Raw genomic sequence first — 26,607 nt, forward strand, 5'->3', positions numbered from 1 at the left:
TACTCAAAAATCAGTGCCAGGCTGTTAGGGGCTCCCATTTTGCTCTGGCTAAATAGTGATACATACAACTTACTGAGTTATAATGAAAAGTGATTTGTTCCAAGTAGCAAGTGAGAGCATTTGAGCGTTCGCCCACTTTTAGGGTGGTTGTAAAGACTGGAAACAAGTGGGACCCACTCCGTTTCACTGCTCAGCGTTTGCTGCTTGCAAACTCCCCTTCCTTAGGCTCACCCATCTCTGGTCAACTAAGGGAACCAGGACGTCTCTTCTCTGGGTCAGTCAGAACCCAGCCAGCATGTCTCTGATGTAACCCTTCTCATCTTACAGCTCTTTTTATTTGATCATATAAAAACTGCTGTCGTCACTCGGTCCTGCCCAGAATCAAGGCCTCCACCCTTCAAATGCGCGCCCCAGTCTGCCTTGCCAAGACATTTACTTCCCAGTCACTGGCATTTGGGGGCGCAGCTGGCCACCGCGCCGAGACCGCGTAGTGTTCCACTGACAGCCTCTCTCTAGGAGAGGTAAAGGTGCATTCACGGTGGGAGGCCCCGCCTAGGACAGACAAGCCAAGATCCTTCCAGGCTGCTGGTAAAACCCGCGGTGGGACGACAGGAGGGTCCCAGAGCGAGCAAGATAGATCAGGTCTGCCCCACGCACTTAGTCCAGCAGGAGCGGCGGGGTTTGGGGGTGGAGGATAGCGTTAGGGTCTTTGAATGTGGATATAACTCCTCTCGGATTCCTCCCGAAGCGAGAGGTGAGGACCCGGTTCGTGGGCTCTCAGCAGTGCCTGAGTGAGCAAGGACCACGCCATCACACCCCTCCCACCTCCCCACCCCCCGCCTCTCTGGTGTGACCACTTTTGATCCCGCCCCAGACAAAGGCAATATGAACTCCAGCAGAACGAATAAGGGGATCAGGTTGCTCTCCCGGCCTCCCCTCACTACCCCCTCCTTGAGTCTCCCCTTCCCCACGTGACTCTCTGGAATCTTTGCCAAAGCTCCAAGTCTCTGGGTCCATTTTCACACCGAGCAAAGGAGAGAGGAAGGAGGCGAGGGAGGCAGAGGAAGGCGGAGCCTGTGTCCTTTAAACGCTGGGATCCAGAGGGGTCCTTATTTTGTGCGTATCCGAGCTCTCTCGTCCGAGTGGCATTGAGTTCGGAATCCTTTCCAGCCTCTCTAGCTCTTTCCTCCGTGCATTTAAAATTATGGCTCCTCCTGCACTCGCGTAATCACATCTCAACCCTGCAGACCAGCTCTGGGTGTACGGGTGCGGAGGTGCCGGTCGGCGTGGACCAAGCCGCGCCCCCACAGCCGTCCTCACCCAGGAGAGGGGCGGAGGCGAGAAAGTAGCAGCAGCGCCCCCGCGCGCCGCCACCCCAGTTCTTTCAGCGGAAGCTTTCGAACAGGCTGCTGCAGGGAGCGCAGCCCGAGGCGGCGCCGTGCGGCTGCAGCGCCGCCGAGTCCCGGGAGCTGCCCGCAGCGCTGCACAAAGTTTCCTGCGAGCGGCCGCCGGGGGCTGAGGTCCGCGGAGCCGGGCAGCCGAGCCAAGGTGTGGGTGGGTCTTTCTGGGCTCCTGGCGACCCCCTCTGCCGACGCAGCGCCGACGTAGTGTCAAGTGAACTTTAAAAAGCTGCTCCAGACCAACCTGAGCCGGGATCTCCGCGGTCGGAGACCCTGGAGCGGAGGTGTCCAGTCTGAGGGAAATGCTGGGAGGTCGGATCAGCAGGTGACGGGAACTTTCCCGCGAGTCTACCGCGGAGAACTGCGCGCTGCCTTCTCTTTTATTCTCCCAAGCTCAGCCCTCGTTGGCGACCTGCTTCGCTGGAGAGCTGCGCGCTTTCCGCCCCGGCAGTGAGTGAATTGAATCCCCCGCCCGGCCCGGCGCCTCGGAGCTGCTGAAGAGTGTCACTCGGGGCCGGTCCAGCGCTGCATTTCCCCCGAGGCAACCGCCCGTCAACCCCCGCTCTGCGTGCGCGCCGGCCCGGGGAGCCGGAGCCAGTGTTTGGGGCGAGAGCTGGTTCTTGGATGCTGAAGGCTGGGCTCTTCCAGTGTGGGTGTCGAAGCGGCAATGGGTGCCTTCAAAGTGTGGTTCGGGGTGGCCCTAGCATTGGCGGGATTTGCAGCATTGCCTCATCATTCGGAAGGTGAGAGAGCGGTGCCTTTTTTTCCCCCTGGTGTGTGTGTGTATGTGTGTGTGAGAGAGAGAGCGAGAGAGATCGAGATCGTGCTGTTTAAAAAGCCAAGCGTGTTTATGGTATTGTGGGTCGAGTGGAAGTTTTTTGGGGGGTTGGTGGGTGGGTGGGAGTGGAGCTGGAGTGGGCGTTTTCTGAGATTCCTACTCCTGATTGTTATGCATTCCGATCGCAAGCTTGTCTCCCGCCTCCCTCTCTGCCCTAAGTGCCTTTGGGTGGGTGGGTGGCCAATTGAGGTGGCATCTCTGAGATTGTATTCTCTTTTTTCCCACTTCCCCGCTGCCCCCAACGGAAAGCAACTACGTGAAGCGTAGGCGAGGAGCGAACAATTGCTCTTACCTGGGTAAAAATACCTCCGCTCCTATGAAACATAAAATCTGGGACCTTAAAACCCTCGCCACTCTCCCTCCCTCCTCGCCCCAGTAAGTCTCCCTGTAAAGTCCAGTAAAGATTTTATAATTAGATGGTTAGAGCGCGTTCTGGACATAGAGAATTCAAATGCACTGAGAGGAACCTCTGCAGTACGGAGAGGCACGAGCCTGCCTGCTTCCTTAGAAAAAAAGTGATTAATAAGAGTTTAGCTTCATTCTCTTACTTCGCTCTCACTCCCGGTTTTCCTCCAGGGCTCCAACTTGTGTGTAAAACCTCGAGCTGGGGGAGAGGAAGAAGACGGTGGGAATTGTCTCCATGATAGCAAAAGCAGTTCGGGTTCAGACAAAAAAATGAATCAATAAGTAAATTAAGAGTTTGGGGGTCAAGAGATGGCGGGTCCCGGGATGCGAGGCGCTGTGAGCTCCCACCTGCTCCGAGGAGTCGGCAAAGTCCTTTAGCTAGTGCTTAGAGAGGGGGAAGGGAGCCGGCGGGCCGGGAAGAAGGAGGCTTAATCCACCGTGCTGGGCTCTCGGTTTAACCTCCAGATTCCATTCATTATTCATCCGGCTGCGGGAATAAGAGTTCACCTGCTCCGCCGCAAATCAGAGCCTTAGCGGCGGCGGGCGCAGGGCGGGGCGGGGTGGCTTGAAGGTGCAGAGGTGGGGCGCCGGCCTGGGGGCGGCGGGAGGCCAGGCAGAGGACAAAGCCCTGCCTTGGATCGACCTCCTGCCATCAGAGCAGCTGCCTTTTCCTTGCTAGTTTCCATGGAGGAAGTGGCGTGGCCTTGAGGTCCACGCACAGTACTGGGGACTTTACCGTGGGTAAAGTTACCGCCTGCCTGCACCCTCCCAGGAAGTAAGTCAAGTACTTTCTCCAGGAAAAGCACGTCCGGGGCCTGTGCAGCCTTCTCCAAATGGGTCATAACCTGTAGAAATATGTCTGTATTGTACGTGTGCGTGTGTGTGCATACTTTAAAAAATAAAACTTATAGAGCTTAATTATAATGATAAATCGGATGGGAGGGTTAACCCAGGCCACCTAAATCTGAATTTGAGACTTAGAAATATTACGTTTTCACTTGGTGGTGGCAGTTTCTTATTTAGAATCATATACCAGCAACACGGGAAATGTGCTCTCTCTCCCTGATAGCTCACCAGGGGGCAGTTGGAATGATGCAGTTTTTCAGAACCAAATCTCTTGAAATTACAAAAGCCATTATTAAGAGCCTGCAGGGTTCGCTCTTTGGAAGATTGGTTGGTACAATGGGCAAAGTTTAAGAACATCCAAAGTCTTTTGATAGGGGAGGAGGAGGGCAGGTCACCAGGGGCGCTATTCTTCCAAAGATTCTTTGGAAACTTTGCTTCTTACTGTTTCACCCCACCTTCAGGGCATTCTAGAATCCTGTCAAAAATTGGATTGCTACATGTCTGAGAGTTCTCATCCAACTCAGAATGGTCCTTATCTAAAAATGAACGAATCAATGTGGACATTTATTGAGCACATGTTATTTGGCTTCTATTATGCCAAGCACTTTACAGACATTATCTCATTTAATTAAATTAATTAAGTGATATCAGGCCCACAGACAAAAAATCAGCTGTCATCTGATGAGACCTTTGATTTGGTTCTGCCAGGGTTTTCTTTTTCTCTTAAAAATAAGGGCATTGAAGTCAAGAATGAAAAACTTAAGGATCTTACTGATTTCCTCAAGTTTTTATTATAGTCTTGGCAATGGTTTTTAGAAATGGAAAAGAAGCATTTACGTGTGTACTTCTCATGGCGTGACATACACTTTGATACTTTTGCTGACCAAGCCATGGCAGAATTTGTGTTTTCCTCTTAGTGCTCAGAGATCATCTCATACATGCTTCTAGAACACCGGGTAGTAATTCTACAATTACATTGATAAAGGTATAGTTTCCATCTTCCTCATGTAGCTGTGTGCTCACTAAGGGCTTAGGATGGCTCCTAATTATTCTTACCTCTCCACATCACCTCCTAGTACACACTAGGTGCTAGAAAATATTGGTCAGATGAATGAGTATTGCCTAATCACAGTCTTTTGAACTAAGCTTACACTGGCTCTGAGATAAACTGCTGTATGACCTCGAATGAACCACCTAAGTTCTTTGGCCTGTGGTTCTGTCATTTACCAAATGCGGAAGTCGGCTGGCTAGGTGATAGCTGTAAGATGCTTTTGCTAATCGTCCAGCAGAGGGGAAAAGATCAACATTTGCTGCCTTATTTGTGGTCAGTTGCAACTTTCTGGTTCTGAATTTTATGTTAGTTATTAAAAGAAAAATGAATTTTTACAAGCAAATCATTGGCGGTGTTATTTCATACTGTCTTGTATTGCCGAGCTGACAAATCTCTATGATTTGAGAACTGCATGAAATCAAGAAGTCACAGAGAAACTTCTAGCAAACATGACTGCTTTCTGAATCAGACCAGCTTTGCCGTGACATTTTCTGGAGAAGCATATTTTGAATTGTGTTCACCTGTGGAAATCCTGTGAAGTAACACTAGGTAGAACATGGTGGCTTGTAGATAGGAAAAGATGATTGAACTGAAGGTTGAGAGAATTGAGTTCTTGTCTGTGTCCTGTAACTCCCCATGTGGCTTAGTCAATCCCACAATCTTCCAGACTTTTCCTATAAATGAATGCCATTAACAGAATACGTTGGAAAAGATCATTTGATAGACAATGTGTTGTATTTTGGGTGAATCAGCATATTTGGTTCTACTCTTGGCTGGAGAGTTCCTTCTGTGTAAGATTTAATCTTTAAAAACCAAAGTGAATAAAGAGAAGACATTGGCTGGGGAAAATAGCCCATCTCTTCATTCTTTCATTCCACAAATCTTTATTGAGAGCTTATGTGTATGGTTATGTCTGGTAGGGGAAATACAAATATATAAAAAGCATACTACCTGTGCTGAAGAGGTTTGCATACCCAGTAATTGTTGATATCAGTAAAGTAGAAGTAGGGATACGTGAACATTGGTCCTTGGTGGGTTTCCCAATATTGAATAATTGCACTTTTGCATCTTTTGGCTTTTGTAACTATCTGCTAGTGAAAATAAAGAGGTGTATTGTCCTAGGCTGTTTCCATTTCTGTTCTCCTCTAGGGATTGGATCCTGCGTATACATTGTTTAGTGAGGCCAGAGCCATCCACATTCACTGTTAGGGACTCGAGTGACAGTATCCCTCAATTTCACTCAGACACAAGTAGTCATAAATACCCTCCACCACATGGCTCAGGAGAAGGGAGGACAGTACCACATGGCAAAGTTGGAGTTGTGTGCCAAATCTTACAGTAGTTCAAAAACAGTTGGCCCATGTTCATTTTAACTACTCTATTAATTGATCTGAATCCTGGTTTACAATAATCAGGACATGAGCTGTCCCGTCAGTCCAGAAAATGATTCCTATTTTAACTGTTCCATGGTGTAAAAGCCATATGCTGAATTATAACACAACATAAAGCTTGAACATTTTAAATGCTAACTGGTGGCTGCTTGTTTCTAATGAGTCATATTTTTGTGATACCATGCTCTCCAAATCTCTTCATCTCTAATGGCCATACATACCACTCTATCTTTGAGCTAATGGGCCTGATGTTTTGCAGCTCTTGGATTTAACTTATCTAATTTATTCAGTTTACCAGGTATAGTTTCTGTAGTGAATAGTTTCTGGGTGTGAGTACTGGTGCAAATTAGATTTCAAACTTTCTCTGAAAACTTTAGATTTCATGCAGGTATCTCATAAAGGAGCATATGATAATGTGAAAAAGAGCTTAGTCACCATACAGCACATCCCCAGTTTTTGATGCAATGTTCCATCATTCATTATTTGCGTATAACACCCAGTGCACCATGCAATATGTGCCCTTCTTAATACCCATCACCGGCCTACTAATATAAAAAAATTAAAATTATAATTATAAAAAAATAAATAAATAAAACTGATATGTTAATCTAAAAAAAAGGAAAAAAGCTTAAAAATAGGCACTTACTTAGTTAAATGATTATGAAGTAACATTTTGCCTATGTGACCGGCAAGACTGGAGTCAGCCGCGTGCAGGAAGGTCTGGGGATCTAGGCTTCCTTCTCGGCACTGTATGTGATCGCTTCACCCTGCAAAATTTTCTGCACTTTTCTCACAGAGTGTTGGAATTTAAATTACCCAGTATCTCAATTGTATTCTACGCCTTAAAACTGGCGAAGTTCTTGGTCAGAGAATTCTAGCTTTTCTTGTCTCTTATTTTTCCTGTTTTCTCTTGAAGAAGTCCTGTTTCTTTTTCCAGATCCTCACCATCTGTCAGAATTCACCTTGAGCTGGAGTTTCCTTTATAACGCAAATAAAGGCATAAATCTAAAGCTCTGATAGAGCCGTACTCCTTTAGGAGAAAAAGCAATGAGTGGAGAGAGCAACTTTGTTGTCCATATCCTGTGAGTGGATCAGTTGGTGGAAAGCCCTCTGCTCTAGTGCGGAACCAGAAGCCGCACCCAGTACCCCCTGCCAACAGACCTCCAACTTCCTCTGCCAGTGGGTGTGAGAAGTGTGCTAGTGTGGGAGAAATATGCTTGCTTTGGAGGACCGCATCTGGCACTGGGTGGTGATAAATGTTTGATAGGACTGGGCATCACACTGGAATGCTATATTTTCTCAAGAGAGTAGAAATGAGGTTTTGGAAGCCGTGTTACTGGAGACTCATTTGTGCAGCTGCCTTCCGGGTAGAGCTGTACCGTTTTAGGAAAGCCCTCAGAGGGCAAAGCTTATTTCTTTTGGAATTGTACGTCATAGAGCGACCCAAACTGAGTTATTTCCTTTTCCTAATGATGGAATTTATCAGCAGTTACATACCATTTTGACTTGAGTCTCTAGCAGATGCTTGGCTTAACCAGTGTATTATGTGGCGCCACACTCGATGCTTTGTATTTTTTATGTTACAGTGGGTTTATAACATCTATCTAACTTTCCAGGAATGAGTTTTGATGTGGGTAGTTGGATATTTCTTAAGTGACTTCATTCCTTTTGGAGCTTTGAAAAGATATTGGCTTTTGGAAGGCATTGCTAGGTAGGAGGGCAGTAAAATGATTTGAAGATGGTCTTATTCTAAAGGTTAAATTTTGTTTGTTTATTCTAAAGTTTGAATTTTGTTAAATTGTACCTCAGTGATGCTCTTTCTGTACATTTTTTAAACATCAGAAGTCATTAAATATGTCCATTTAAATAATTTAGAAATTGAATTTTGTTGATATATACTTATTTGAGTTTTATATGATTATTTTACGTATATGCATATATATGATTATTATATATTTATATACATACATATCTCTCTTACGACATACCATAGACTGAAATACTAAGTCTTTGTTTCTCGAAGAGACATAAGTGAGTTAAGAAGAATTTTCTCCCAAGGTTTTATCTCAAGTTATTCTTGTTTGAATGTCAAGGGTGCATAAGTCATTCCAATAAATTTGCTCATAGAGATCTTTGATTCAAACCCCAAGTGTAAATAGCCATCTCATTTCTTTGAAGATTATTCTTGATTCCATGATTGGTGGATGAGGCAGACTGGTTCTTTCCGAGATGTTAATAGTTTTGAGAATTCACGAATGATCTGTTGGAGGCCAAGCACCGCAGTAAAGTGTGTCCTTCCCTCTTTGGACACCAAGTGTGGCGTGTTGTCAAGATGTGCAGCTGCCGTGGTGTGTGTCTGCTATTCCAGTCTGTTTTGTAGGTGCAGTTGCTGGGAGAGTAGCTGTTAGCACACTACGTACATCAAAGATTGGTTGAATGCGTTTGTTTTTTAAAATTAGGATTGCAATTTTACATTGTTTTCAAATATAACACTTTCCAAGATTTATTTTATGATATGCTAGTTATTCAGAAAATATAGGCTGTCCCATTCACATTTAACCTTCTGTTCTATTTCAAAGCAAATCATCTGTTGTTTTTTGTTTGGTGCCTAATGAATGGAAAACAGAAAGATGTATCAATTCATAACCAGCCTATTAAAGAAAAATTGAGCGAAAAGAGGGTGAAAAGAATATTGGAGTTCAAGAGCTCAATAGAAGAGTTCTTTCCAAGTAACTACAGTCTGCACTTCTCTCTATAAAATGTAACATCCCTAAAAAGGAAAGGCAAGAAATAGATGATCATGCCGATACCTAATCAGATGCCTACTATGTGAAGAGTTAGGGAAACCAAAGAAGGAGAAGCAGTCCCTCTGGCAAGAGTCCATGTGGACACTGGAGCGGGGTAGATGCAGCAGTTCCACAGGCTTAGCAAGGGTGCTGCCGGGAAGTACCTGAGAATGAATTCACAAATGGATGATGCAGGCACCGAGTGCTGTGAAGGCGAAGGGGAAAGGGCATATTCCTGTGGGCTGGAAAACTACCTGAAGGAGATGGGATCAAATTTAAGGAACTTGAAAAGACCCAGTGTGTCTCCTGCAGAAAACAAAAATGAGCAAAGGCCTGGAGATACGGAAGTATTATCACCAGATCCTAAGTTGGCCTCTTGGGTCAGACTGGAGAATTTTTGTAAGGAAAGAGTGGCAGAGAAGCCTGGATAAGTAAATTGGGACGAGATGATTGAGGCTTTGCTGATTTATCACATAGAAAAACACACACTGTATACATAGCATGCCATTATAAATACGTTTATTTTAAAATTCAAATAATAAGTTTTAGTGATGCTTTCCTGTTGTTGTGTTGTATGGGGTTATTTCCTCAGGGGCAGAATGCTCAAGCTTTTCAGATTTTGTAAAAGGCACAATTTCCTGACTATGATGCATGTAGATGGAGTTTTCGCCGAAGTCGGCTGGGGCAGTACCTGTTGGTCTATTTTGCATTCCTTTTAATTCTTGTTTTGTTTTTCCCTACAGGTGCTTGTGTCTATCAGGGTTCCCTGTTGGCGGTAGGTCATCCTTCATATATTTGGTTTATTTCTTTTGAATGTAAATGCATGATTGAGGTTGCTGAGTGAGTGAGGTGACCCTGTTGTTGTAAAAATATGTTTATTTTCCTTCACAGTTTGAGGATTATCCCTCATCTTGGCACAATCATGCTCAATTACTTAATACCTTTTCCAGAGCAAATCAGTTCCATTCGAATACTCAGGTATTGGAGAAGAAGTTCAAACACCCAACACGATTTTCATTCCATGGCTGCCCTTTGTGTTCTTTCAATCAGAAAGAAAATTAGATCCCATTCTCCCATCAGATATGAACTAGCGCATACTTTATCTTCCCGTCGCATTTGCTTCTTCCTTTGAACCCCCCCCCCCCAAAAAAAAGAAAAGTACAATGATTAAATTGAAGTACAGTGTGGAGGATTCCTGACTGTTGCTTTGAATTATGGCTTTAAGTCTTGATAAATAACAAGCAAATTAACATTTTATCTCTGAACTTTTGCCATGTAGGGTAGAGTTGATTTTGAATTTAATGTTATCATGACTTGGGGGAAAAGCTGATGCAAGTCTCATGCATTTCTTTTCATTAATAATGTACTATGGTGCATAACAGTGTGTTAAACCTTATTGAAAAGACGGTCTGCACTCCATCAACTCTAATAAATGGTGTGACAAGTCATTCTTCACCACTTTTTTATTTTGGTTTAATAAACGCTATAATAAAAACAGGACTGAAATGGTTGGAGAAGGTTTGCTCATTTACATCACAACCTGCTATTGACGTGTGCGATATTAATAAGTCATCTTGGATTATCCTCGTGGTGTTGAAATAGATGAGAAATATCTGAAATATCCAACAGTCTAGATAATTGTAGATGTTCACAGTAATATTCTTGATTTTGAACTTTATGTAATATAGTTACTGCTCTGGAGATTTATGTTTTTTTCCCCTCATATTTTTCTTTTTTTTTTTTTTTAAAGATTTTATTTATTTATTTGACAGAGATAGAGACAGCCAGCGAGAGAGGGAACACAAGCAGGGGGAGTGGGAGAGGAAGAAGCAGGCTCATAGCGGAGGAGCCCGATGTGGGACTCGATCCCAGAACGCTGGGATCATGCCCTGAGCTGAAGGCAGACGCTTAACCGCTGTGCCACCCAGGCGCCCCCCCCATATTTTTCTATTAAAGAATCAGGAGAAAGCCATTTTCCTTTTCTTTCTCATTCCATGCCCTTCAAAGCCTACTTTTCCTTGTGTTTCTTCTTTAATACATTTTCGGAATCATTAAAAATCAAAGTGCTATAAAATACATCACCAGTTTTGGGGAACTGGAGTAGATATTATAGACAAGTCAGTTATCCCTGTGAATATGAAGAGAATTGCTTACTGTATACATGCTTCATAATCTTTAAATATATTTGCATAGCTATTGATCTATCCGATACAATAGACGAGTGAAATAAGCAGACCACGTATTATTTTATACCTTCCCCCCTTTTAATGAAGAACCAAGGATGAGAGAGGTTTTAAGAGATTTGCTAAAGGTAAATTGACCATTAAGGGATCGACCAGAACAAGCCAACCTGTCTTCTTTCCGTTGTTCCCCGTATCTGAAGGAAAGTGGCTAGCCTGTCTTCTATATTTGGTGTTGCTCTGTGTGTGCATTCGAATATAAAAGCATCAAGTACTTGGAGAGGGCAGTACCATCCAGTTCAAGGAGAGACCGTCTGGTCAATTTGCACTTAACAGGTGACCTTGCTCTCTTCGGTTGCATGCCTTGGCTCCTTCCAGGACTATGGCTGCTCAGGGCTCGTGGGCTGCGCCGTGGTGCCCCAGTGCACTCCTCATCCCCACCAGTTGGCTTCTTTGCTTACCAAGACTCAGCCATGTGTGTTCCTAAGCCTCCTCAAGCCCAATGTACTTATTATTGTAATTATGCAATTCAGTTAGAAAGACAATACATTTATTACAATAATAGAGGTTATTATTAAACAAGTGTTTATTGAGTAACAACCGTGGACAGCTGTGGAATTCAAGGCACCGGGAATGCATCAGTGAACAGACAGACACAATCCTTGCCCTCATGAAGCTTGAATTCTAATGAGTAAAATATGTAGAATGTCAGGAAGCACTGTGGAGGATAACAACAGGGGAGTAGGGACATAGAAAATACCAAATAGAGGATGAGGGTGGCTCCTGCAAAGAGGGTGACAGGGACGGCCTCCCAGAGAGGGCGACCTATGAGCAAAGACTGAAAGTGGCCATTCTCAGAGCTAGTCTCCCTGGATATCCAGGGAAATAGAATTCCAGAGAAGGGGAAGAGCAATGGTAAAGTCTGAAGCAGGAGCCTGCTTAGCCATTTGAAGAAGTGCACGGAGGTCAGAGTGGCTGCAGTGCACGATCCAGGGGCAGGATGAGGTCAGACAGGTGGGGAGGAGCCTTGTATGGACTTGAGCTTGTCCTTTCAGTAGGTGTATCGCCACTGGAGGAGCTACCGCAGAGGAATGACAACATCTGACTTATAGTTTAATTAAACTGCTGAAATGTGACTGTGAAAAGAAATAACATTCTTGTTTCTAAGGGAACTATGGTGAATACTTTAAAAAGACTCATAGAGGTGAGTCACTAAAAATTTGCTGTCAGATTAAGTGTAAGAGAAACAACTATAAAAGATTGGGGAAAAACACAGAAATCCGGGGAGATTCTGCATTTGGATTTATTTGCAACCATTTTAAGTTTTTTTTTTTTTCCATTTTAAGGAACTTTAAACTGGAAATCGTAGATGATACATTGTAGGCATAGTTAATTGTCTGCGTAGTTAATACTGTTCTCTCTCTACCTGCTCTGGTCTTGGAGAAAGGCACCGAATGAAATTAAATGAATGTACATTTTTGCATTTTGAATTAAAATAGAGAGTTTAAGAACATTTAGATACTATTCTGGGATTTTCTGATTAACAACCCTTAGGTGAGAGGGTTTCTATGGTAAGAGGCTTCATGGCAGGGTGCGTTGGCTCTGAGGATGGTGGTGGGATGTCCCTGTCCTAAACCCTGTAAATTCTACCCACATGCATTTTAGAGCTTGAAGTGACTTCAGAGATCATGTAGTCCAAATTCTCCGTGTCATAGGTGAGAAAACTGGGGCAAGGGATGTGAAGTTCTTGAACTTAATCCAATTCTCAGGTGAGTAACCAGAAGTGGTGAGTGGGTCCGGTTGAAAACAGCAAAGCATCAGCTTTACCCGGAAGAATTCCATAAAATGTATCTAGCAAATGAGAACACAGATGTAGGTCCTGGCTGCTAGCTGCTAACTCTCAGCCTGTCTTGTGAGGATTTCTCCCACTGATACTGCTCCAGTCTCATCCCTTGTTGCCTGGGAAGCTGTCAGATATAGTGGAGCATTCATGATGCTTGTCACCGACAGTCCTCGTTTTGATTCTTCCTCCTCCGCCACAAACCAGCTCTGTGACCTAGAGCAAGTTACATAACCTTCCTGAATCTCTATTACCTCCTGTGTGAAATGGGGACAAATAGAGCCTCTCACGAGGGATTTTTGTAGAGTAAAGCAGACAATGTGGGGAGGATGCCCAGGTGCTGTGCCTGGCATGTGCTTTTCTGCCACAACAAAATTTCTCTTTACCAAGCGAGAAGAACAAGAGGAAGTTATTAAGCACCTACTATGTTTTTCATACTGTCAGCAATCCCAGGAAATAAGTGTTGTCTTTACAGATAAGGAAACCGAGGTTCAGAAAATCTAAGTCACTTGTCCAGAAATTATACAGGTGGTCAGTGCTAGAAGGAGAGAGCATTCGGACCCAGTTCTGACTCACTGAGCAGCCTATTTCTCTCAGCCAAGCCGGTCTGCCTGTTGTCTCTGAACTCAACTGGCTTACTTCACCTTCAGTTCTATATGTCCACCCCCTCTCTGCTGCACCTGCCATGCAGTTGTCTCTGCCAGTCTCTGTCCTGACCTCCTGTGAAAGCCAGCTGTCCCTGGCTAACCCCTTCCCATTTAACTGAGGCTCTCCTACCCTGGTGTCTATTAGATCCACCACATGATGCAAGAAATGTTTGGAGGCGGCCATTTCATCTTAAAAATCTATGTATGCTATATTTTACACACACATGTACACATGCACACATATACACACCCAACAATGTGTTGTGTCTCCCAACTTTGACAGCTGTATGGACTTGTGATTTGGTTCTAAGCCACATGTGGCCATCTCTCAGTTATGTACTGGTTCAGCTGTCTCTCTTACCCTTTCTGTAACACTGTCTTCCCTACTTTCCTCTTTTTTCCTTTCCTCAGGTCAAAAATTAACAGAAGGGAGTCAGAATACCCGGGAAGGTCCTATACTTTGAGAAACACTGAATAATCTATTTTGGGGTGTGTTTCGTACCCCACAATACCCCTGTACCCCTGAACTCTCAGGGCTTCCTCTAAAATCAGCCCTTGTGAGAGAGCATGACCATGTTAAATCAAGAATCTATCAGGAGGAAACCTTCTAGTTCATATGTTAAACTGTGACAGGGGCATTGAGTATGAGGGTAAAAATAAATTTTTATATCAATATTTTCACTTATGTTCACTATATTGAGTAAAAAGAATTTAACTTTCTTTTGGCATCACTACAAGTAAACAATTCTCCTTTATTAGGTTTTTCCCTAGGGGTAGATAGTTGGACTCTTAACCTCAGTTTTTACATCTGTAAAATGGAGATGAACTATTTACTTCACTGCGTTGTTGTAAAGTTAAAGGAGATCACATGAAGCGCTTGGCTCTGTGCTTGTGACCTGCCATACTCAATGAAGGTTAGCTGTTGTTATTGTTCCCATAAGCATTTGTGATTGGAAGAGTTGCACAAAGCTATTCTTCTTCCCTAGATCAAAAATGTTAAGTGTTGAAATTTTCCTACTTGGAATACTTTTGCTCACAAATGCTGACAAAGTAAATTATGAGACACTAAATTTTAACACATTTGAAAGAAAGAAAATAAATTCAGGGGTAATTAAAAATGGCCACTATATAGTATGACACAGTAGAAAGATCTAGACTTTGGAGTTTGAATCCTGGTACTGCTACATACCTGCTGTGTGGCCTCAAGTATGATATTTTATATAGCTGAGTCTCAATTTCATCTTCTATATAATGAGGATTGTGATTCTCATAGGGTTGATGTGAGGAGTAACTGAGAGCATGCTTGTGAAAGAACCCAGAACTGTGGTTGGCAAGATACTGGCACTCACATCATCTAGGTGGCAAAAAATGTCAGAGTGGAAATGACTGGTGATAGAGGCCAGGGTCTTGGTTTGGGTCCTGGCTCTGTAATTACTAGCTATGTGGCATTGGGTGAGTCAGTTGAATGAAATGAGCTTTCAGTTTCTAAATTTATAAAACGAGAGTGTTAGATCCTCTCCAAGATTCCTTAGCTAAGTGCTATCCAATAGAAATTTCTGTGCTGTTGGAAATGTTCCACAGATACACCGTCCAATATGGTGGCCATGAACCACATGTGGTTATGGAGTACTTGAAATGTGGCTGGTGACACTGGGGGACTAAATTTTAAATTTTTCTTAATGCAAATTAATTTAAAAAAATAAAAATATAAATAGCCTCATATGGCTTGTGGCCACTGTATTCTACCATGCAGCTCTAGAGCTTTAAAATTCCTAACATCCTATGGTACTTAAGCTTGAATTATAGTCTCATGTATTGTTCTCACCCCAGGTGAAGGCTCACTGTAGTGTTGTTAGCAGTTGTGAAGGAGGTCACAAGAAATTTGTTATAGTACCCGAGGTTGCTCGTTGTTTATTTAATTTGAACAGTTTCAAGGTCATCTTAGTGACAGCACTACTTTCCCCATTTTGTTTCATATGCTTTCTTGAATGAAAGGAAAGGGGTGGAGTTACAGCTGAGCCCTCGCCTGCAATCTGTCTTACATATTCCATTAAAAATTTGTTTTCAGCTTAATTTAAAACATAATTAACAAATGAAAATTGTATGTATTTCAGATGTACTACTTAATGATAGGATATATGTATATATTGTGAAAAAAATCACCACAGTCACACTATTAACTTACCTATCACCTCACTTAGTTATATTTTCTTTCTTTCTTGGTGGTGGTGAGAACACTTAATATCTACCCTCCCAACATGAGCACTGGGTGTTATATGTACGTGATGAATCACTAAATTCTGTGCTTGAAACCAGTACTACACTATATGTTAACTAACTGGAATTTAGATAAAAACTTGAAACTAAAATATATAGAGATATTTATATCTATATATTTACCTTCCTAGCAAATTTCAAGTATACAATACAGTATTATTCACTATAGTCACATTGTTATTCATTAGATCTCCAGAATTTATTCCTCTCGCTTGCATAATTGCCCCAGCCCCTGGGCACCACATTCTCCCCTCCGCTCTATGACTATTTTAGATTCCATATATAAATGAGATTGTGCAGTATTTGTGTTTCTGCATCTGACTTACTTCACTCAGCGTAATGTTTTCCAGGCCCACCTGTGGTGTTGCAAATGGCAGGATTTCCTACTGACTTAAGGCTAAATAATATTTTATTGGACATGTACACCATCTTTTCTTTATCCATTACCGGTTGATGGATATTTAGGTTGTTTCTATATGTTGGCTATTATGAATAATGCTGAAATGAAACATAGGAGTGAAGATATCTCTTCAAGATCCTGATTTCATTTCCTTGGCTATATACCCAGAGGTAGGATTGCTGGATCATCAGGTAATTCTATTTTAAATATTTTTGAGGAAGCTCCATACTGTTTTCCGTAATAGTTGTAGCAATTTATATCCTCACCAACAGTGTACAAGGGTTCCCTTTTTCCCACATCCTTGGCAACACTTGTTATCTTGTCTTTTTGATAATAGCTATCTTAACAGATATGAGATAGTATCTCACTGAGGTTTTTGATTTGTATCCAGTAAAATTTTTACAAAATAATTTTGGTGTTTTGTCAAAGTCTGCTATACTTGGGGCATTATCCACTGTTTATACTGTGACAGAGAAACACTGAGAACTTTGGGTCTAATCTGTAGGCCTTGTTTATTAAGGCTAAGAAGGATAAAGGAAGACAATTGGAGTTCTTCAGTGCTAGTCGCCTTTTTAAAACAATCAGTGTGCTATACCACTGCTTTCTTTTATTTGAAACTGTAACACAAGAGAGATAGCCCTATAGAAATGAACATGTCTCAGGCTTGCATTTGTGCTGGTATTTATCAACATGCTCAAGAGACTTTATGAAGAAGAGAAATGAAGAAAATTTGGAAGCTTCCCCTATCAAGTGCTTGGAGTCCCCCTAAACTTTTAGTGAATCTCGGCCAGTGGCTACTATTAAATACTCTGAACTTTGTAGCAGTCAGGGGGAATACTTGGCATCCTGTGGATACACTCAGAGGGGAAGCAATAAAAGCAGTCATTCCTTAATTTCCCTTAAGAGTACTATTGGGTATTATAGGATATTGTTGTTTTTTGTTATAGCTTAACAAGAATTCAACATTTTTAAGTGCCTCTGGTCCATCTTCATTTATTTTTAAATACTGAGTAATATGTTTTTAAGTGGGAAAGCTACTCTTATTAAAATGTACTTATTCTGGGATAAAACCTTAATGTATTTTTGCAGAAAACCGGTAGCACATCATCACGGTGCTGGGCGCTGCAATAAATTTCCTTTAACTAGAGGTATTTGAGTCAAGACGGGACAGCCAGCACCAGAAATGAGAGTGTTGGCTGGGTCTAGATGGCTTCCAATTTGGGGTCTTACTTGTATGGATTGAAGGTTAGAGCTGTGCACTTCTGATTAAGGAAACTGTTAGGGTGAGAAAACCTCCTGACTCCAGGGTGCAGTGAAGGCTTTCTCCCTATGCGTTTCTTTAGGAAAGGGAGGGATTTGGTACCCTTGGGTACCAGGTGGTGAGCACTGGGCTCTAGGTGCCTCAGGTGATTCTTTTGCCTTGCTGGGTTTTTCTAAACTGTCCATTGTAATCAGATGTGCTAGTTTCCTATCTGAGAATTTATATCTTCTTAAAATATTGTGTGAGAGGAATAATATAAGAGACTTTGTACTTTTGTTGATGAATAATCCATATGCATTTCCAGTCTTATTCATAGTCTTGTGGTAGGAACAGATGTTTTAAGTTAACAAACACATTTCTTACGCTTTGTTTTGAATTGAGAAGATACAGCTGAGCTTAGCAGCCATATTAATTTGTTCAAACAATGCTATATGTGATCATATATCTCAATTTTCTGGTCAGAGCACACACTCTCCCCACCTTTTTTTTTTTTAAAGTTTTTATCATCTTTGCTTTAAATTGCCTTATAACCTAATACCTCATTTTGATTTTCTTTCTCTGTTTGTCTGTTTATAACTACAAAATATATACACATACATACTTATTTTATGCACAGTACATTTATGTATGCATATGTACATATCCCCTAGGAAAGAACTGTCACTCATTTATGATACCTTATGGTATTATCTTGTCATCCTTTGCTTACTTTTTAATGCCCTCTGCTTACTAAGGGAAAAGACTACGTATAAATATCAAATGACAATCATGAGTTAAGCCAGCTTATGTTTTTTGGTATTTGAATGGCAAATGTCTAAAGAAAAGTTGGCTTTAAAAATTTCATATGGATGGCATTTTGCTTTGGGAGAGGAAGGGACACTTAAATATAAATGGCACAAGAGAGTTTTGTAAAAAATCTGAGCAGTTTTATGTAAAATAAGTGCATTGCCTCTGGTGTGCCAGCTAAGTTCTTTTTTAGCAATGATTTCTTAGGCTCCCAGAGTTTATAAACTAAATGAAAGGAAGGAGGAAAAGGAAACGCTTTCACAGTAAGAAAGTTCATTGTTATACCCAGGAGACCCTTGAGTTGGGGCCATGACCTGTGAGTTCTTTCCTGACAGCTCCCAAGATTGGTTATTTATTAAATTTATGTCATTCCTTTCTTCCAAAGCGAAATTGAATGGTGGGGGAGGGGTTGGGAGAGGAGGGTGTCTACACTGGAGAGCAGATTTTGTAGTTCCTTATACCTCACATTCCTGAAATGGTTCTGTAAGTGTGAGCAAGAGAGAATTATTAACAGAAATAGATACTTATTCTTTGGTGCTCTTACTATACTGAGTTTCCCTGTAATCCAGAAGGATCTTGGACTAAGATGAGAGAACAGACACAGAGGGAACCCTAACCTGCAATTAGTGGCGAGAAGAAAGTTCTTCCTCCTGTATTTGCCATTGGTGGATGTAATAGGAGTGATCCAACTGGATTTCAGATATTTATTGACCAGCTTCCATATGCTAGAAGACATGAGTTATGTCCCTAGGTCATGTAGTAGCAAACCTTAGGTTGCCTGCTCGCTAGCCCCTTTTCTCTGTTGCCAAAATCCTAATTTTTTTCCAGTCCTCACCACTTCCCCACAAGACTTGTGTAAATCCTAGTTGTAAGCAACTTAGGAAATATATGTTCCTCTGCCAGGATTGGTTTAGGAGTGAGTTTATGGCCTAATTGTGGCCAATGAGATATTCATGGAAGTCTGCTAAGTTTTTGGTGCTTGAAAGAACCTCATAGATAGCACCCCTCTCCCCCCAAGTTCTGAACTAGTTGAGAAATAAAGAATAAATATAGACGTAAAAACATCACCTTTTTATTTTTTAATCAATGAAGCTAAGGTGGCAGATATAGCTTTGATTTTTCTTGACCAAATGGGCTCGCTGATTCTGAACCCCCAGATTCCAGCAGACTTATGCATTCACTGGCAGAACATTATTGAAGCAGCTTTCCCACGTAGGAAGGCTGCTCAGGTAAGAGTTACTGTTGGGAGAAGCAGAGGAAATCTTACGCTCTTGGGTGAAAGGTTTGCTCCCTAGAAGAGGAAGGGAGACAAATCCAAGTTAAGCATGCACAGTTACTCTTTTAAATTTATCAGTTAGCTAAGTCATACCATCTTCTCAAGGATAAGAAAGCAGTAGGGTTGTATGTTGTTATCCGTTCACAAGAAGAAAGCCTCTGGAGAAAGAATTCTCCATTAATGGGAGATTTTAAAACTTAGTGTTTGAACATTGGCAGGTGAGGATGCAGTCGCCGGAGCTGCCGCAACCATTTGTCAACCCAGCCAACACCTACAGGGTGATGGAAGAGAAGGCTGGAGAGAGTTTGGTTCCTCTAGGAGCTGGACTGTTGATCTGCTGACGTAACCAGCACAGGAACTGACCTTCCTGGGGAATTGTTATATAAGCCTAGAAATTCTTGAATTGTTTAAACCAGGATAAATAGGATTTTATGTGACTGTAGCCAAAATCATTCTCTTCAATACCCCACCATCAAATAGTGAACTCAGTTCACAGCACGTTGGGTAAGTGTCAGTGAAGGAACACAGCCACATGGTTAAGGGGAGGAGCTCTAGGTTCAGAGTTCTGGGTTTCAGGCTGAACTCTTCACTGCTGTTTGACCTTGGACAAGCTGCTCACCTCATCCGTAAAATGGGGATGATAGTTTTGTGTATGTAAATAGAGCTGCTGCAAAGGTGATGAGATAATACCCGAAAGTACCTGGGACATAGTAAGTAGTAAGTACGTGCTAGCTGTTGAGAATATTGTTATTCTTGGTGGAAACCACTTTTGATCTTGGCCTTCAAATGTGGGTCAGTTTAGAACAGGAAGAGGTGAGGGAAAAGCTGTTAAGATAGAGGATCTGTATGAGTAAAGGCATGAGTAGTCCAGTTTGATTGACATGTGAGAAGTGATGGGGTGAAACAGGGAAAGGACTTTTAAACTCCAGATCACATAGGGCCTGGAAGAAGTCATTTGAATTACATTCTGTAGGCAGTTGGGGACCCTTTGAAATGGAAATTATTTGCTCATAAATTTTTTTTTTTAAAGATTTTATTTTTATTTATTCGACAGAGATAGAGACAGCCAGCGAGAGAGGGAACACAAGCAGGGGGAGTGGGAGAGGAAGAAGCAGGCTCACAGCGGAGGAGCCTGATGTGGGGCTCGATCCCAGAACGCCGGGATCATGCCCTGAGCCGAAGGCAGACGCTTAACCGCTGTGCCACCCAGGCGCCCCTGCTCATAAATTCTAACTCTATCACTACAAACTGATGAGTGTGTTGTTGGAAGTGAGATATCATGGCACCTTCCTCTACAGTGTTCTTCCCTCTTCTCATTTTCACCAGGGTCCTCATGTTGCTTTGTAGGGCTTTGGAGAGGACATGAGGGTCTCCATGTAACCGATCATCATTGCTGAAAAAGAAAGATCAGTCTGCAGACATATTCCAACAGTGAGTCAGTAGTGTGAGGTTCATCATTAGTTCAGCAAAAATGGCTTCATCTGGTCTTATGCCAAGTAGAACGCCCTATTAATAGGCATTAATCCATTCCTTTAATGTCGATGTTCAGAATGATGCCCCCCAAGGTGATGGTATAATTGTTTTCCTTCCCCTTTAATCTAATTGGCATTTCTCATTTCTTCTTTATAATTTGCAAAGATTAAATTATGTTCCAGATAGTATTAGGATAAAGTACATTTTATTGCATTAAATTTTTTTTAATGGAAACCTGGTTATTTTATATATCCTACCCCAGATTTTGGACAACAGGAGCTTATTATCTTTTTGTTTGCTTTTAGAATGTTATCACATTTATCAATTTCTACATTTAAAAATGTGTTTTTTAACATAACATATATCAATTATATTTTAATAATAGAAATAAAAAGATTTTTTTTAAAATGTGTATTTTAGAAGAAAGATCATGTATGCTAAGATGCTTTAAGGACTAGAAGGACCTCTTAAAAAACATGGACTGCCAGAAAAGATTCTTAATAGTTTGAGGATTTAGGAGGAGAAGAGAGGAAGATGTTATGGGAATACGATAACTCAAGCGCATATGAAAAGGAGCAAAACTCATGTTAATGGGTGCTTTGGTTACCACTTTAGCAGAATGAATTAAGGTGTTGAAGACAAAAATCTTTTTATATTTCTTACTCTGTTTCACTGATGACTTGGAGGAAAAACCTCAATAATAACAGATAAATGTAAAGTATAATAAAAGAAATACTGTGAGCATCAAGGCGTGTGTATTCCTGTGAGGTGGTTTTATGCAAACTTATTAAGGTCAAGGATACTTACTCAGCAAGGGAGATTGTATCTTTATAACTAAGAATTCCATTTTTTTTTGGTACTAGACATAAATTATTGAGGTAGGAAGAAAACCATTAAAAAGGGTCAATAGTGTCTTTTTATAAATAGTGTGTTTTGAAAACCAAAGTACAAAACCCAGAATATCATTCCAACTTTTGAGACTGATAGCTTTCTTTTCTGATTTTTCTAAGGGAAAATGGCTGTATCACTTATTTATTATATGAAAAGTACTATAAATTTGTTCCAAAAGAAAAGCAACCAGACAAACATAAAATATAAAAGGCAAGGAAAAGGCACGGACACACCCTTTGAGAGGCTTTGCCTCCACCTTCCCCTGCACTTGACATTTGTACCTGCACCGCCTGATGCCAGTGCACTGTGCTTGATTATCTGCACGTCTGTGTCCCACTGAGGACGGAGATGGCACTGTACTCATTTCTATATCTGTGCAGAGGATGTTGCCAGGCATTGAATGAATGAGTAAATAATTAAACGATTATCCTTACTTATATACTCCTTTCCTGGACTGAGTAGTTCTGCTCTGTATTAAGTTTCTTTGTGGAATCATACAAATGTTTTACCTAAATGAAGAGCAAATTGGCTCCCCTTGTACATGTACCTCCTTTAAAGTTAATGAAATATTTTAGACACTAGTGCTTTAGCATTACAGAGGAGAAAATAATTGCACTTATCTGTTAAAATAAACAGATGTCAAGAGATATTTTAATGCTTTCTACTTTGTGCTGAAGTGTCTCAGAAATCATTTTACAGGTGTAGCTTAAAAACAGGTGTCAAATCACAAAAGGCCAAGGAAATATATTTTTTTAAAGATTTATTTATTTATTTGAGAGAGGGAGAGAGAGAGAGTGTGCATGAATGTGGGAGAGGGGCAGAGGGAGAGAGAGAGAGAGAGAGAGAGAGAGAGAGAGAATCTCAAGCAAGCTCCCCACTGAGTGCGGAGCCCAATCTCAGGACTCAGATCATGCCCTGAGCCGAAACCAATAGTCAGACGCTTACCCAGCTGAGCCACCCAGGCGCCTCTGGCCGAGGAAATATTTTATAATAATTTTAGATTTAGATTTACTTATATAAGATTTAAGGTTAACTGAGCCCATAACTATCATAAAAAACCCCAAACTTTCAGTGCCTTCTACAAACCTGTTATATGCAGAGCGTGTGGAAAAGAGCTATTGCAATGTTAGAACCTTTGACTTAAAAAATAAATAAAATGCTGAAACATTAAAAAAAGAGGGACAGTCTCCATTAATCCAAGTAATTCCACAAACAAGGATAATTACTACTAAATACTAGATGAACTTGTTGCAGAACTTCTGTAAGTATGTGTGTGTTCAACAAAAGCAAGCATTGCAATATGCATATTGTTTGGTCACTTTTTATATATATATAATACTATATGACAAATACTTTTCTATGTCAATACACAACTGATCTACGCAATAAATCCATCATGGATAAAGTGTAAGTTACTTTAGTGATCCCTATTGATTGGTAGTCATAGTCCAGTATTTTGGTATTGTAAACAACACTGTGATGACCATTCTTGCACACTTTTCAGTTATTTCCTGAGGATAAATTATTTCCTCAGGGTAAATTTCAATTATTTTCTGAGGTAAATTCCTTAGAAATGTAATTATTGAGCCACGTGATACACATTTTTAAAAAACATATATGTGTACACATTTAATGCACATTACCAAATTGTCTTCTGGGAAACTCTTACCAATTTTCATCCTATTAGCTGGTATTAGTAGGGAATTCTGATGTAAGGTTAAAACTAACACTTGATTTTTGAATTATTGATTTTTAAAGGGTGATGAAATAGAAGGCAGTATTGACAAATTTTGATAAAATTTTAAAAATATCTAACAATGTAAAACTTAAAAATGCCCGATAGAATACAGATTTTCAAAGAATTAGCATTACAAAGAATTACTTAGCATTTATAAAGAATTCATGCAAATATTTAATAATACTACCAAACTCCAGGAATTAAACTAAGAATAGAGAGTTCATATAAGAGAAAATACAAGTAGCAAATAGATATATTAAGAAGAATCATTGTTAAGAACCAGGTGAAAACTAAACCAATAATGAGATATCACCTTGTACCTATTAGAAAAAAAGATTTAAATTATTAAGTCCAGGTTTGATGAGACTTCTGGGAATTTACCCTAAAGAATTAATTTACAAGAAAAAAATTATACATAAAGAAGTGTTCTTTCCAGCATTATTTACACTATAAATTAAGAAGTTATCTAAATGTCTGTAGTAGAGGAGTGGTGAAGTATATCATCATAGATGAAGTTGACATGGGACATTATATAGCTATTAAAATAATAGGTGTGAAGAGCATCTAGCCATGTAGACACATTTATGAGGTAACGTTAAGTGAAAGGCAGAGTGTTCAGTTCAAACCCTGTGATTAAAACTCTTTTTTAAAATGTCTTTCTGTGATTCGAGTCTGATGAGTGGGAAAAACTCATTTTATTTCAAAAGGAGGGAGAAAACTTGTTGAGGAGAAGATATGGAACCAAAGGGGAGAGAGAGGATAGAAGTTAGGAGAATGAAGGGACAGTGGATGCAGAAGATCAAGAAGGAGCAAGGTGGCTGGAGTGGGATCAAACTGTAAGTGACAAGGACAATATAGACAAGGGCCTTCTACAAAGATAGACGCAAAGCGGGAGGAGGCTTATGAAAATAACATTATTTAGGACTCTTAGTGTGAGTGATGGAAGCTCAGCTCAAACCGGCATAAGCAAAGCCTGCGGTTTATTGCTGCCTTGACCTGGAACTCTAAGGGTTTGGCTTCTGATGCAGCTGCATCCATGTGATCATATATCTCTCTTGGCTGTTCATTACTCTGGGTTGGCGTCATTCTCAGGCAGCCTCTTTGTGGTGGCAACATTGGTTGGCATAGATCAGATAGTTCATGTTCACAGAGAGCCCCCTTTCTGGAGGGTTAAGTTGCCAGTCAAAGTTCTTGGAAAAATTCTTATTGATCTGGCTTGCATCAAGGATCTTACCCCCAGCTGTAATCATACCCTCACAGGGAGAGAGAAATCTTACAATTTACCACAGTACCAAGTAGAGAGACCATTTCTTTTCTTCTTCTTTTTTTTTAGGATTTTATTTATTTATTGGAGAGAGACATAGCAAGAGAGGGAACACCAGCAGGGGAAGTGGGAGAGGGAGAAGTAGGCTTCCTGCTGAGCAGGGAGCCCAATGTGAGGCTCGATCCCAGGACCCTGGGATCATGACCTGAGCTAAAGGCAGACGCTTAACTACCGAGCTACCTGGGCGCCCCTAGAGAGGCCATTTGCTGGCCAAAGAGATGGGAGCAGATGTTCTCTACAAGGATAAGCAGACATTTGGAGACAGGATGGCTCATTTACCAAACCTTAAGTGAGAGCTACCATCTGCTTGGTTGGCCTCATCAGCTAGGCTGGAGAAAGCCTCATTGGAACCAGGTCTCGTGTCTCTTGTCTCTTGACTATGCACATTGTGGTCAGCCGGAGACTAACATCCATGTCTACTTGCTTTTATCTGAAGTTGAAGAAGAAAGTTAGTTGGACCCATTTCACTCTATAATAAACCTTTCCTTGTTTGAAAATAATACTTGGCAAAAGCATGGACATATTTGATGAATGACGGTTGCGTTGATGTCCTTTTTGGTAATTTGGGGGTAGGCGGTGAAGTAAATGGGTGGTAGGTTAGATGTTAATACATTTCAAAGTGGGATGTTTTATTGCTTTCTTGAAATGCTTGTTTGGAACATTTCTTGGTACTTAGTTCTTTCATTTATTTTCCTTTGATAAATGACTAGTAGAAAGAGAATACAGTTTGTAATGGAGACTGAAAATTTATTGATAGAAAGATGGGGCTCAGAGTGTACGGGGCCAAACATTTTTCCAGCTCTCTGAAATGAGTCAGTGATTTGATGTACAGTGTCCATTCCAAAATCATAGTCCTACCGTGAAGAACGAAAGCAGAGTAAGTTAAACTGTGGCACGTTCAGGTGTTTGGGAGCTTTAGACTATTATCTGATAGAGTTATCATTTCTAGCCTTTTTGGAGTTACAGTGTCTCCTTTCCCCCCCTTCGACTTCTGGAGGTGTAGAAAATAGGAGTTTTGGAATACTGGTAGTAAGTTAAGAAGTTTGATCATTTTACTATCCTTAATTTGATGCTGTAAATTACGCTTTCCTTTCCCCGTGGAAGGAAGCTTTCTCTGGGATATTTAACTTACTTGCTTCTATTCATTGAGACCCTCAAAGACTGCTTTCAAGGAAAGGAAATCAATCCTCAATCTCTTTGTCTTTAATTGAAGACAGAAGGTTAGCGACTCAATGTTTAGTAATGAAATAATGAAGTAAGTAAATGAAATAAGTTGCATTTCATGCTGGTGCTGATATTTCTCGATGTGGCTTAAGGAGAGTCCTTATGACTCAAGGACTGTAGATGCCGCTGATTCAAAGCAAGGAAAAACTGGATGAGTTTTGGTAGTTTAGGCAAAGGAGCAGAGCTGAGGAGTGGGCAGGAAAGAACAGGGTCTTGAGGATGTCCTGGGTGGAAGGACCCATGTAATTTTTTGTCAGCCGTGAGTCCGAAATATTTGAGTATTTATGTAAGAGAATTGTATGGAAACTCTGGGGCTATGCCAGAGAGAAAGAACAAAGAACAGAAATGTGGGTTAAAAAGGGTCTTTTTAAAAAACTCTGGGGCCATGCCATAGCATGACTTTTAATAGTTACAGCTGTCTTTAGAAAACAGCCTAATGTTTCATTTTGTTTCTTCCTGTTGTTTTTGTTTTATCCCATTGTAAGGATTTTGTAGCTTAGTGTTATTTTAGATGTTGTTCTGTCGCTCTGTTTTTTGCTACAGTTTCTAAATTCTGTAGTTCTTCTTTTGTTT

At 41.2% G+C, this 26,607-nt stretch overlaps 1 protein-coding gene across 2 annotated transcripts in view; it reads left to right on the plus strand.

The window, feature by feature from the left end:
• Positions 1-568: 568 nt before the first annotated feature.
• FRAS1 (Fraser extracellular matrix complex subunit 1) overlaps positions 569-26,607 on the plus strand; it is a 407,808-nt gene continuing 381,769 nt past the window's right edge. For both annotated transcript variants that reach the window (XM_048211952.2, XM_026509896.4), the window contains exons 1-2: positions 569-2,143; positions 9,461-9,492. In XM_048211952.2, the coding sequence (XP_048067909.2) occupies positions 2,068-2,143; positions 9,461-9,492 (108 nt within the window). In that variant the 5' untranslated portion in view covers positions 569-2,067. The remainder of the gene's footprint in view (positions 2,144-9,460; positions 9,493-26,607) is intronic.

The sequence above is a fragment of the Ursus arctos genome, unplaced genomic scaffold (genome assembly GCF_023065955.2).
Source record: "Ursus arctos isolate Adak ecotype North America unplaced genomic scaffold, UrsArc2.0 scaffold_9, whole genome shotgun sequence".
Lineage (NCBI taxonomy): Eukaryota > Metazoa > Chordata > Mammalia > Carnivora > Ursidae > Ursus > Ursus arctos.